General features: G+C 35.4%; 1 protein-coding gene across 4 annotated transcripts in view; it reads left to right on the top strand.

Moving 5' to 3' along the window:
* Window positions 1-13,270, top strand: part of DMD (dystrophin) — an 895,878-nt gene that overhangs the window by 388,049 nt on the left and 494,559 nt on the right. For all 4 annotated transcript variants that reach the window (XR_010068066.1, XM_063305215.1, XM_063305211.1 and 1 more), the window contains 2 exons: window positions 5,244-5,423; window positions 9,345-9,520. Coding sequence is in view for 3 of the 4 variants with exons in the window: in XM_063305215.1 (XP_063161285.1) it covers window positions 5,244-5,423; window positions 9,345-9,520 (356 nt within the window). In the remaining variant the exon portion in view is untranslated. The remainder of the gene's footprint in view (window positions 1-5,243; window positions 5,424-9,344; window positions 9,521-13,270) is intronic.

Genomic DNA, 13,270 nt, shown 5'->3' with positions numbered 1-13,270 from the left:
AAACTCTGAATATATATAGAAAAAATAATAACTTACCACTGATAGAATATTTTGACTTATTGACATTGATTTAAAAACCACACATTTACCACACAGTCCTCTATATCACAGTGCAGAAATCAGTCTCTCTCTTGTACTCTCCCTCTCTTTTTTTTGGTTCAGAATGAGAGATAAATTAAACAGATACTTATGTAAGAGAACTCTTGAAGGACTTTTGAGATTCTGAAAGCTTCAGATTGACTTTATTGATCAAGTAATATTGATTCATGAGCCATTCTCATATCAGACAATGGTGAACACCAAGTGGAAGCCCAGTAATGAAAAAGTATAACATAAGGTTTTTGGCTTTATATAACCTTATTCTAACATTAATATATTATATGCCCTATTACTGAAATAATCCTAAAATATTGCAATATGGCAATAGATTCTGTATGAATAGTGCAAGTTATTAATATTTATTATCTTCCAAGTAAAATCCCTAAATCTGTTGCTCTCACTACTTCTGATTAGTTACAGATCTAATTCACACTTGCAGAGAAACAGCAATCAAAGCCATAAATAGATACTGTTGTAGTTTTAAAAATCAAATTTAGATTGGGTTATTTCCCTGCATTGAGTGTTGCCCACTTCCCTGAAAATAATAGTGGCTAAGAAAAAATGTATCCTGAAATAAAACCAGCTCAAACCTTAAAAACCAAGAGCTAAGAGCAAGTTGGTAGATTTCTCTTTTTTGTCTTTAATGTTTGAATGTCACATCCATCTCTGTATGCCTTCATGTTGGTGCCAAAACAGCTGCAAAAAATGCTGTCACACAAACATATTGAGAAGTGGCCACTGTTATTGACGTGGTGGATATAAATAAGAGCAACCACTGTGGTGATGAATCTAGAGAAAAGCTTTGAAATTAATATGGCTCTATAATATGGTACTCTTTAGGATAATGCCTGTATAATTAGACATTGAAATGTCTGAGGTTTTTCCTGTGATAAAGCAGAAATATATATTTTACAGTTCTTGCCATCTGATTGTTCAGATTAATTAACAGGTATGAGACAGCTGGTTTAAAATTGCTGCTGAGGGTCCCTACTGACTCACATACTGACTACAAATTTAATGTTCATTAAAATATGTCACAATTGGAGACCAAAAACTGTGACCATCTGTCAGCATAACCTTTAGCATACGTTGCTTTCATTAATTTGAGTTCATGCTATGACATGAGAAAATTTCCATAACCTAAAATGTACATTTATCCATATGAATCCTCAAAGTTTTAGCCCCATAAAGCTAAACATCAGCAGGCAGATTACAAAACCTTGTCTCTGGACTGTTCAAGTGAGTTTTTAATAAATAGAGAGACCAGATGGTTTACTTGGACTTAAAAATGTATTCCCTGAAGTTTATATTTTTAGATTGTACTATATGCCAAAACTATTACATTTATTTGTAACACAATTATCAAGGTGTTTTAAAGGTCTGGAACCATATCAAATTTGTTTTTAATGTGGCACAAATGTTTTTAATCACAAAAATGTAAAGGAAACAGATAATCACAAAAATGAGGCATAGGAATGCTTGTTGTGTTGCAGAAACTTGAAGGGGAAAACTATGTCCAATAGTTTTCTTTGCTCTGGATAGCCCGCATAATAGGGCAGTTAAGAGGGATTCTATCACTGCTCACCTTTAATGTCCCACTTGGTGCCAGTTACATGAATACTATGTCTGAGAAATAGGGTGAAGGAATTATTTTTGAAGTGGAAAGGTAGCAAAGACAGATTATTATTATTATTATTATTATTATTATTATTATTATTTATTAAACGTGTGCTAAACAACTCTCAACAACTCTGGGTGGTTCACAACAATCAAACAAAGAAATTACAGTAAAATCAATAAAGCGTTAAAGATGGTAAGTATGACGAAGTGAGGGGTCTCACTCTCCCTCGCAGAAGGCCTGGGTGAAGAGCCAGATCTTCATTTCTCTTCTAAACAACAGCATAGATAGGGAAGTAGCCTATAACTCTTTGATGAAAAACCTATTCTGTAGGTCAAAACCCATGCTGTAATGTCAAATACAGCAAAAATAGTAAAGATATGTTATTGTACACACACTCATAGGCCATAATTAATTCCCAACATTTAGCTTCTCTTTGAAATTTTCACACATCTAGTACAAAGTTCTGAGAGGGTTTTCACAAATGGACTAAATATCTGAGTAGATATTCAAACAACATTCGTCACAATCTGAAATTCCAGTAAGACAATATGCTGAATAAGTTTACAGTGATGCCTCTGATTTTTGCAGCTTTAAAAAATCTGGGCTACTGTACATAAAGTGGGACACTTTAATTTCTAGTTTATTATTTTAAATACAATGGTGCCCTCCAAACCAGGGTGATTCCGCATTCTAAAAATAGTTAATAATCTCAACTATTTTATATAGTAACATTATGTTACAAGCATTTATCTTCTAGAATAAGCATAAGCAACCTTGTTCTCTACATATGTTGTGGGCCAGAAATCCAGAATTCATCACCATTGGCTAAACTATATAGAGTTCATTGCTTAATCCTGTTCTAGAGTCATAAGTAGAATCACCGTCTAATATTGTTCCCATCTTCCATCCATTATTTGTAGTCTTTATTCACTCTTCCTTCCTATACATGAACATGTGTGTTCTGTTGATGTGAAAATATTGATGTAAAATGTCTTGCCTCTTGATCCTGGCTAACTAATTAGGCTGATTATAAAATAAAATTGTTGTTGAGTAATATAACCTATTTCCAGTTTCCCTCTTATTCTGAATTATGATGAATTCTAAAACCAATATAAAGGGTCCATACACAGGACTGCACCCCAGGCCTTTTCTAATTAGCTCTGATTTAGTGCCATGTGTATTATGAAGACCTAAACAGCCTGAGCTATATTTAGGGCAGTACGAGATCCAAAATCTCTTTCTTAATAATTTTACCAAAACAAATGTTTAGAATTAGCATTCTATATCAAAACATTATCTTCTCAGTCTTATGGATGGTATGTGTCTTCCTCAACCTTGGGTCCTCTCCCAGAGGCATGGGAATTTGAGTGTTCTGTGCAGTATCTTAGCTGTTCTTTGTGTTTGCACTCTTCTGGACAAAGAACTCTAATGTTGCCCCTGGGATCTGTTGGAGCCACTCTCCCAGCTTAGGAGTTACAGCCCCAAGTGCTCCTACCACCCCTGGGACCACTTTGGCCTTTACTTTCCACATCCTCTTGAGTTCCTTCTTCAGACCCTGGTACTTCTCCAGCTTCTCATACTTGTTCTCCTGATGTTGCTGTCACTTGGCACTGCTGCATCTATCACCATTGCTGTCTTCTGGTCCTTGTCTACTACCATGATGCCTGGTTGATTGGCCAGTGCCTACCTGCCTGTTTGGATCTAGAAGTCCTGTTATTCTCCACATCCTTCTGTGGAATCTCCCATCTGGACTGGGGAGGGTCTAGCCCATACACTGTGCAAATATTCCTGTACACAATGCCAGCTACTTGATTGTGCCGTTCAGTGTATGCTGTTCCTTCCTGCATCTTACACCCTGCCACTATGTGTTGGACTGTCTCTGAGGTCTCTCTGCACAGTCCTTTCTAGTGTGGTACCCCCTGCTTCTATGGATCTGGTGCTTAGTGCCTGTTCTTGTGTTGTCATGATCAGTGCCTCAGTGCTGTCTTTTAGTCCACCCCATGGTAGGATTTCCCAATGTCAGCCATCTCAGGTATCTGTTGCTGGTACATCACATTGAGGGTCTTGTCTTGCCATGGAACTTCCTCTGCTTGATCTTCCTCCCATGTCTGCTGCTGCCTCAGGCATTCTCTCAGCAGCTCATATTTGCGTGACAACTTACTGATGTACTCCTGGATGCTCTGGGTTTCATCCAGGACCATGGCTTTGACATGCACCAAAGCCCTCCCATCTTTCCGGGTGCGGGGGGGGGACAGTCTCTGAGTGTTGGACTTACGGTGGAAACCTCTGTACATTGTGAGGAGCTTCTGGATCTTCGCATTGACAGCCTCCATGTCCTCCTTTGGCCAGCCCACTATACTGGCAGTGTATCCAATGACTGGCAGGGTGTACATATTGATGGCATGGATCTTGTTCTTCCCTTTGATCTGGCTCTTCAGGACATGTCTTATCCTTTGGCAGTACTTGGATGTTGCTGTTTTCCTTGCCTCCTCATCATGGTTCCTATGTGACTGTGGGATACCAAGGTACTTGTAGCTGGTCTGTATGTCTGCTTTGTGACCTGCTGGTAGTTCCACCCATCAGTCTTAACTGCCTTCACTCTCTTTACTTCCATTTTCTTATACTTCTCCAGTCCAAATGACATCCCAATGTCTTCACTGTAGATCCATGTCAGGTATATCAGCGAGTCAGTGTCTCATTCAGTCTTAACATACAGCTTGATATCATCTGTGTAAAGAAGGTGGCTGATGGTAGCTCTGCTCTTGAACTTGAGACTTGAACTTACAAGAGACGAGAACCTATGGCGCGCACACGCGTGCTCTCTCTCTCTCTATATATATATATTCTACTCTACTCTACTCTACTCTATTCTATCCTCCGCTTAGTACAAGAAGCAAAACTGAAAACCCTAACAGTATAGGTGAGTGGAGTTTTTAGATAAAATAAATGCATACATAAAACATTAGGCCACAACTGTTGATTGCGAATGCTGTAGTTTACAGTGTATTGCTTGTGGACAGTAATGTCTGAGTTTGCATCTAATAAGGTTATCCATTCTAGACTTTTTGACAGGTTGTGTGGCATATTTACTGATTATATTAATACAACCAGCATATTTATTTCTGGGTGCAATAATAATATGATTGTTTCATATTAACATTTTAAGTTATTTTCATTTATTTCTCAAGTATCTTTTGGGAACTAATTAGTCTAAAGGTCATGTAAGAATAGCAACTTTACAGTTTGCAGCTTTGCATGTAGATTAGTGATGTACTTGCATTAACTAAATATTAGTGATAATGTTATTCACTTACTATTTATATACAAAAATATATGATGATCATAAATTATAATTGTTTAACTCAGAAGATTTTTCTTTATTCTGCTAGAGGCAAAAATCCAAAAGAGAATATCCACAAAAGTGTGTGGAAGTCTGTTACTTGGAACAGGATGCCAAGTAAATTTGTACCATTACTTCTGCTTGGTTATTTAATACATTTTCTGTGCCATGTTACTTTTACAGATCTTGAAAGGAGAATTGGAAATCAAGAAACAGTCAGTGGATAAACTGCATTCACTCAGCCAGGATCTTCTGTCAGCAGTAAAAAATAAAGGATTATCACAAAAACTGGAAAGGTGGCTACAAAACATTAGTCAGCGCTGGGATAGTTTGGCACAGAAGCTGGAGGATAGTTCTAAGCAGGTCAGAACTATTAGCCTGTTAGTTGATGACAGTCAAATCATTACCAGCTCAGTGTTGAACATTTGTTCTTACACATGCTTTATTTCCATCTTATACACTATTTATCATAAACAACTTTCAACTCCATATTCACACAAAATATTTCCTAATTTTAATCAATATACCTTTTCTCTATATCACATACAATAAACTTTAAATGCATGCATTTCTCAATTACTTGATAAAGAGCCAAAATCCGGTCTGCATACTTCTGCCCAAACTAAAGTCACAGTCTTTGCCTATGAAAAAATTCCAAATTCTGCTGCTGCTTTTTTTTTGCTTCAAATTTCAAATAAAATATAGGGCCAATAAAGGAGAGCCTAAACTTACACTTGCAATTTCTTTAAACCTAATAAAAATTTTGCTGGCTTCTTCAAAAAGTAAAACCTTTAAATTGATGAGAAATTTCTGCATTTTTAAAACACCTAGCTTTTGTTGAAATATTGTTAATATTAACAGTAAAGTATAAATAGTACTTCTTTTATAGTACATCTGTCTCTGTGTCTGCTTATAGATGTAGTCACATCATTTTACAATGGTTTGACACAAAGCAAAAATAGATTGCTCCATCTCTTTCCCTTTCAGGAGTATTCTCTCATTTAAATCGGCTTACTGAATAATACCAATTGTGTTTCTTTTTAAAGTAATTTTTGACTAGGCAAGTTTAAGTAATTTTTGGACTCGATTTTTACACAAAAGAACTGTTAAAACTTAATCTCCTTGTCAGTGTGGCTAAACATTTTATTTCCTACTACTCATCTGTCAATTTTTATCAGTAAAAAATAGCCATTAACATATATTTGTAATAGGATTAGCCAAAGGACACTATTTTTTAAGGATGCCAGATAATTTGTTGCATGATGATCTTGAAATCCTACATCAATGAATGATTTTTCAAATATCTACGTTCTCCTATACTCCAGATAAATTTTTTAGCAAGAAAAGATGAATTTATTCCTCTTTTCTTCACTTCAAACACTCCCTCTCTATTCTGGTTATGCAAAGCTGTAGAATACAACTGGAGATCAATTCTAAACAAGCCATATGACAGCAACATCTGCAGAACTAATAGAACAATTTTATAGGAATTCTCTGAAGTTAAGCTGGAATCCCCAGAAGCCTAGTTTAGCCTCGCAGAAAGAAGAGTTTATATTCTCACACTCATCAGGCAATCACCTTGACTTGGTCTATTTTGCATGGTTCAAAGAAAGCTTATGGGTCTTTCCCGTATGGGCAGGCCTGGTTGCCCTTTGAAATATTCATATGGTCAGGAGTTCCCTACAATGACAAGTACTCCAAGCTAAAATTGTGTCATGGCAAGGGTCATAAAAGATTTCTCTTGCTTCTCCTTAGAGGGAAGATGCATAAAGATGACAGCTTATTGAGCTGCCAAGTTCAGAGACACTGGAGAGCTTCACTGCAGAACAGAAGAATAAATACTGGAACAGTGGCAGATCTTAAGGCTATAGGAGGCAGACACCTTAGAACCCACTTTAGATTCCCAATAGCTGGGCCTGGGAAGAGCCTTGGAAAATGGATATGTATGCTAACATATATTAGAAAAGTCAAATCACACTTCACAGAATGTTCCCTGTGGACAATAGTTGCTTTATATCCATGTGGAACTGGTGTAATACTTTCTGGTTTTTTATTTATGGACTGGTTGAATGTTATAAGTCATTATAACATATGGCTGTCAGATGTATATCTTGTTGATGCAAGATGTAAGTCACTGAAAACAGGCTTAGAAGTGATGTTTTACTTCTTGGCTGAAAAATACAATTACTGTGATTTTTGTTTGTTTGTATGTATGAATGCTTTGATAGCTAGAAGTAGAAGTTTTCAAAACCCTACATTTGCAGTCAACGGGTCCCATGTTCGAGAAAAGCATATTTCACATCTGATTCATATCAGATGTGAGATGAGTCAGTTTCTAATTTTTGGAGTTAATAGTTCAGTTTATTTCTAGGCGAATCCAAACAGACTACCCATCTGTAACTTTTTTTTTTTTTTATGGATCATTTATGTGTCAAAGATCATTGCGTTTCATACTTCCGTAAAATTGTAATAATGCTTTAAAATTAATTGCCAAGTTTTGTTTTGAAGTCCAATATGTATTTTTCTCCATCGCTCTCTTTTTTAATGATTGTACTATATGTTATTTTTTCCCCTTATGCAATGTAAATAACATGCTTCTAGAACATTCTGTGCAGTGTGGTTTTACTTTTCTTAACATGTTGATGGGCACAGATGTCCATTTTCAGTACAGTTTTTATCAACCAGCTAATTGTAACTTAAAGAACTCTGCATATAGAGTATTAATATCTGTGTTCAGACCTGTCAAAAATAGTGTATAAAACAACATATTTTATTTGAAAGCTACATTTACAAGAATCTGACTGCATTTTCAATAAGCCCTGTTGAAACATGTGATTTTGTATTAAAAAGTGCTATCCAATTGGTCACTGATATCCTAATTTCTGACTGTGAAATTGTGACACAACATTTTAGTAATTTTGGGAGATGAAGTGTGTACTTTTACAGGGATAGGAATTTTTTTTGGATTGGTTTGTAGACACTCCTGTTCTGAGAAGTGTTTGATACATAAATCATGACTGCTACCAAGATAAATTGGGAGTTATAAGCCGTGGAAGATTTTCTTATTAATAAATTCATACTTGAAATATTTTAGGCTTACAATAATACAGGTACCCTTAAATTTTGAGGATTCTTCTCTGAAATTTACCCTCAGTATGATACTGCCATAAGCATGAAAATTGCCAAATATAGCCTTACAATAACCCTATATTGTTAATACGAACATTACAGTCTAAAGAAAAAACATAGCTACTGGGGTTTGACTAATTCTTTGCAGTAATCCAGAACTTCTGCAATTGAGACATTGTGATTTTAGGCTTACTAGGAAAGGAAGGACTAAGAATAGCATATTGCTAGAACACTTCTGTATATGAAGAGATAGGCTTTGGTGCTAGGTGGACAGATGAATGGATAGATAGACAATAGGTAGATCCTGCTCTGAGAATTATGAAAGCTGCAGAAAGAATCCATCAATGTCCTGCCACAGTGAGAGTGAATATTTGCCTTTTGTTGTTGTTGATGTTTTTTTTACTAGAAGATAAAGAAAAATTTACTCTAAGGTAGAGGTAAGAACCTTTAAATGGCATCAGGAACACACCATTTTCTAGTAAGTTGTCTAAATAATAACTTCAGTAATAAAAATGGGAACAGAATATATATATTCTGATATATATATATATATGCAATGGAGAAAAAATACATGTTGGACTTCAAAACAAAACTTGGCAATTAATTTTAAAGCATTATTACAATTTTACTGAAAGTAAACACATGCACACATATATATATATATATCATATAAATGTTATATATATATATATATATATATACACATACATACATACATACATATACATATACATATACACACATACATACAAACAAACAAAAATGTTACATTTTTGAAGCATTTGCATTTTCTCTGGTGAAGTAGTAGCAATCTTAAGAAGGGATAAAAAAGAATCCCAGTATGTATATTGTGTAATTTGTCTTACAAAATGGAACCTCAGTGTTTTTGCCTTAGCTTGACTTGGTATGAAAAGTGCTACAAATACATTCTGTCTGAGTTTGTGTTTCATTTTGATATGAAACTTCTTCATATGCCTTACCCAGCATGAGCCAGATAAAACAACATGGTTGCAGTTCAGTACGGTGTTGTTTTGTTCTGGAGGTCAACTCATGAACGAGGAAGAGCGGTTCCTCATTATTTTCTATTGCCACTCCAAACAGTCTTCATTAAAGCCATTCAGCCAATGTGTGACCTCTTTTCAATACTTCTCACAGATTTCACAGGCTGGTGCTGCCGGTCAGACATCACTAACACAGACAACAGTAATGGAAACTGTAACTATGGTGACCACCAGAGAGCAGATCCTGGTTAAACATGGTAAGGAGGAGCTCCCACAAGTGCCACCTCCCAAGAAGAGGCAACTTGTTGTGGATTCAGAAATTAGAAAAAGGTGAGAGCTAAATGAAGAATGAAGAAACCATTTTCAAATGTTATTTGAAACCATCAATACTTAATATCTTATTTTTAAAATATTTCTGTACTATTGTGGAGGTTTGTTTTCTATTTTATAGTAGGGTTGTGCAGATTTTGTAGTTAATAAATGGGATTTCTGTTTTCTACATACAGGAACTTTATCTGAAAGATTTTGAAGCAAATACTATTTTTATACCAGATTGTTATTTACTGAGGTTATACTGTATTGTTTATACTTTTGTCTTTTTATTATTTAGATAACTGAATAATAAAAGTAATTTTAATAATTAATAATTAATAACTTCTGCAGACATTGAAAATTGCATAGTCAATAAAATGCCACAGTATTCCCCCTCACCAAAAGAAAAACAAAAATAATTGCAAAGACAAAGGGTAGATTTGCAAAGGGGACAAAATACATTATTTATATATTATATATTTATCCCTTTTTTGAGAGTTAAGGTTGCACACATGGTAATCCTCTTTCATTTTGTTCCAAGAATCCTGTAATGAAGATTGGGCTGAGAGAGAGTGGCCAGCCCCATATCAATTAGTGAGCAGCATGAAAAATGTCTAAATACTAACAAGCTTGAATAATAAATAGTTTACTCCTATAAAGTTGATCCTTTGATGCTTAGGCACTAAGCCATCCTCAGCTCAAAAAGCCAAGTAAAGTTGGACCTGGTTGATGCTGAGATGAGAGACCACCAGGAAATCTTAGGGTTGCAGGCTAGGAAGTTGAAAAAACTCTGCAGAGGAAAACAAAGGCAAAACATGTCCATTACTTTGTATTTCCAGGCTTTAAGATTTTGCAGTGATAGGTTATTTCAGGAAAATCTATTTTTTTTTATAACATACATTCTAGTGATAATATTTTTATGTGTAATTATGGCAGTGTGTTGTATACATGTAGTGATATTAATAATGTTTTAAAGCCTGAAATTAGGAAGTAAAAAGTAGTATGAGTGCAAGATGCTTTATTCTGTTCTTACTCTACTTTACTTTAATAAAACATTCTTTGCCAATTTTTTTAAAAAAGTGCCAGACAATAAGCATGTCATTATTTTTTATTCATCCTGCCATAATTAATGTTAAAGTGAAAACAGAAGGTCCAGAAATAAATGTATGGGGAGGAGAAGTATAGAGAAAGATTTGCTCAAAATGTACCAGCAGTTCAGAGGTAGCTTGGAAAGAAGGGTTTATGGAAGATTTCATAGACTGATAGGGTTGGAAGGGTCCTGGAGGTTTTCTATTCCAACTCCCTGCCCAGAGCAGGAAAAGTCAGACAATCCCAGACACATGGCTACCCAACCTTTGTTCAAAACTTCCAGTGAACTTCTAGAGCTCCCATGACTCCAGGATACAGTTTCTTCCTTTCTTGGTGTCCTAGTAGGATGCAATGAGGTTGAGCACTGGCACAATTGGTTCCCTTAGTACCCTTAGTTGCTCAAGAGAATGTATTGGCCATGGATAAGACAAGAATCTCTAAAATTCCTTTGTGAACATAGCCTCAGTTAATACAAGAAGTCCCTTTTTCTGACTATAGAAATTACTGTGTATTAGCTGTACTTCTCTAAACCTACAGTCATACTAGTGAATCAGGAAGCAACGTAGCTGTAACTGATTAGTCATGGGCAAGGCCTGAAAACAAATGGTAGTCCATGGAAGCCTTTATATTTGCAACCTTGAGTTTCAGAATGAAATAATATGTAAAAAAATACATTAAAGTAAGTTTGATATGATGCTAAAATCAATGGCTAAGCAACTGAAGGATCAAAAACAAATCAAAGGCAAAATAAACCCCTATCGCTGGGGTCATGAATCACTGGAAACTCACTTAGAAGCTGTTCTCAAAAGTCTCCTATCAGACAACTAAGGGAACTTCAGAAGGGGATTTCATCTGGTTAAAATTCCAGGGGCAGAGAGTTGTCCCTGCCTCTAAGATTCATGTCCAAGCTATGGGCTGGAGGACATTTTTATGCTAGTTCTCTGCTTTCTTTTAAAAACAAAACTAATAGGATATACAGGATTTCATTTCTTTTCCAGAATAGGAATCTTAGGAGCTGACTACTAGGGATTTTATTATTGCATTTCTTATTATCATTATCTTCTAAAAACAGTACACTGTATTGTTTGCAGTCTGTAAAATCATTGGGAACATATTTTTTTTAGAACAGAATAGAATACTTTAAATCATTTTTATACCACAAATAAAATAATTAGTATACCTATACAATGATATTATCAGCTTGCAAAGCATATTTATTAGAATGGCATTATACATAACCATCCAGAAGAATTTTGCTTCCTATCTTTCTATGACACTCCAAGTACATTTAAACAGGACTGGTGCTCCATCTAGTGTCATCATGATCAGTGAACTTTAGTTAAATTGTTCCTTCTGTGATATAAATGCTGATCTAACAGCCAAAATTAAATATGCTATTAAATATTAACACAAACATCAGATATTTCATTAGGGTACACCAAATTTGTTGCACAAACTCATAACAAGAATTCTTCTAGTACCATTTGCTCAAAACAGAACAATAAATAGCAGGTGACAACAAAGCCGTAATAATTTAGGTTCCAGCAGACTAAGAGATAGAAGATTGTAGCTTCCGACAATTGCCTCTGATGCATATATTATTACAGGAACATAGGAGCTGTTCTGCTGTATCCATTCTTATGCATCTCCAGGAACATCTAGATGGTAAAACAATGTGAACATCGCTGATATTGGATTCCTAACCACATTATCATATTTGAATAATGAGACTATCTAACATAGATACTAAAACCTATCTGTATCACTGAAGGGCACTAAAACTCAATCTGCATGTCTCTCAGCAAATCCATTCTAAGCTTTCTCTGTAATGATGCACCTTTTTTTTCCTTGAACAAATTCACTGGGCTAATGCTAATATTTACCCATTGCGTTGTTAAATATAAATCTGCCTCCTGCATTCTCTCTTTCTTTTTTTCTTTCTCACTTGCTCTCTCTTTTAATAAGGAATACTCTGCGGGGATACTTTGTTTGCCCTTAACAATATTCTAAGATTTTTTTTCCCCTCAAAAACATTTCAGTACTACAAGCATAAATTACTATGCACAGTTCCTAGTTCAAATTAGTGTATCAATCAATCAGTCATTTATTAATTTGGAAAATTTATTCCCTTAACAGCTGAGGATGACTTTCAGAAATACAGTTGAAATAGCTTGAAACTGATAAACAGAGAGCTAGATATATATCATATATCAGAGAAAGAAAGAAATATTTATCTGCAGCAGGTCCCACAATAGCTGCTTTATTGATGTTCTAAGAATGTAGGATGTCCTGTGTGAGAATAGACAATCCTAAAAGCTTGGTTCTAAGTTGCTTAAGACTATATACTGCTGTGAACAACTGAAATTGGCTTTGAAGTCAACCTTTTTATAACATAGAGGTGATGTAGGATGTTGGGAAGCACTACTCACCCTCCTTACCTCTGCATTTTGGACAAGCTGCACTTTCTAGCCTATTTTTAAGGCTATACAAAGAAAGTATTACAGTAGTACAACTTTGAAGCTATCAGGACATAAGTCATCAGAACCAGGTCACTTTCCTTCCAGTAAAGGGTTATCACCTATCACTTAAAAAAAACAAAAAACACCCTTTCCATTTGTTGATAATTTGTGGCTGTCCAGCATTACAGAGGATCCTGAGGACCCCAGACTGCAACCTGAC

Source organism: Candoia aspera, chromosome 5, assembly GCF_035149785.1.
Source record: "Candoia aspera isolate rCanAsp1 chromosome 5, rCanAsp1.hap2, whole genome shotgun sequence".
In the NCBI taxonomy this organism is placed as follows: domain Eukaryota; kingdom Metazoa; phylum Chordata; class Lepidosauria; order Squamata; family Boidae; genus Candoia; species Candoia aspera.
The sequence above is the reverse complement of the archived record's forward strand: the minus strand, read 5'-3'. Positions and strand labels throughout refer to the sequence as shown.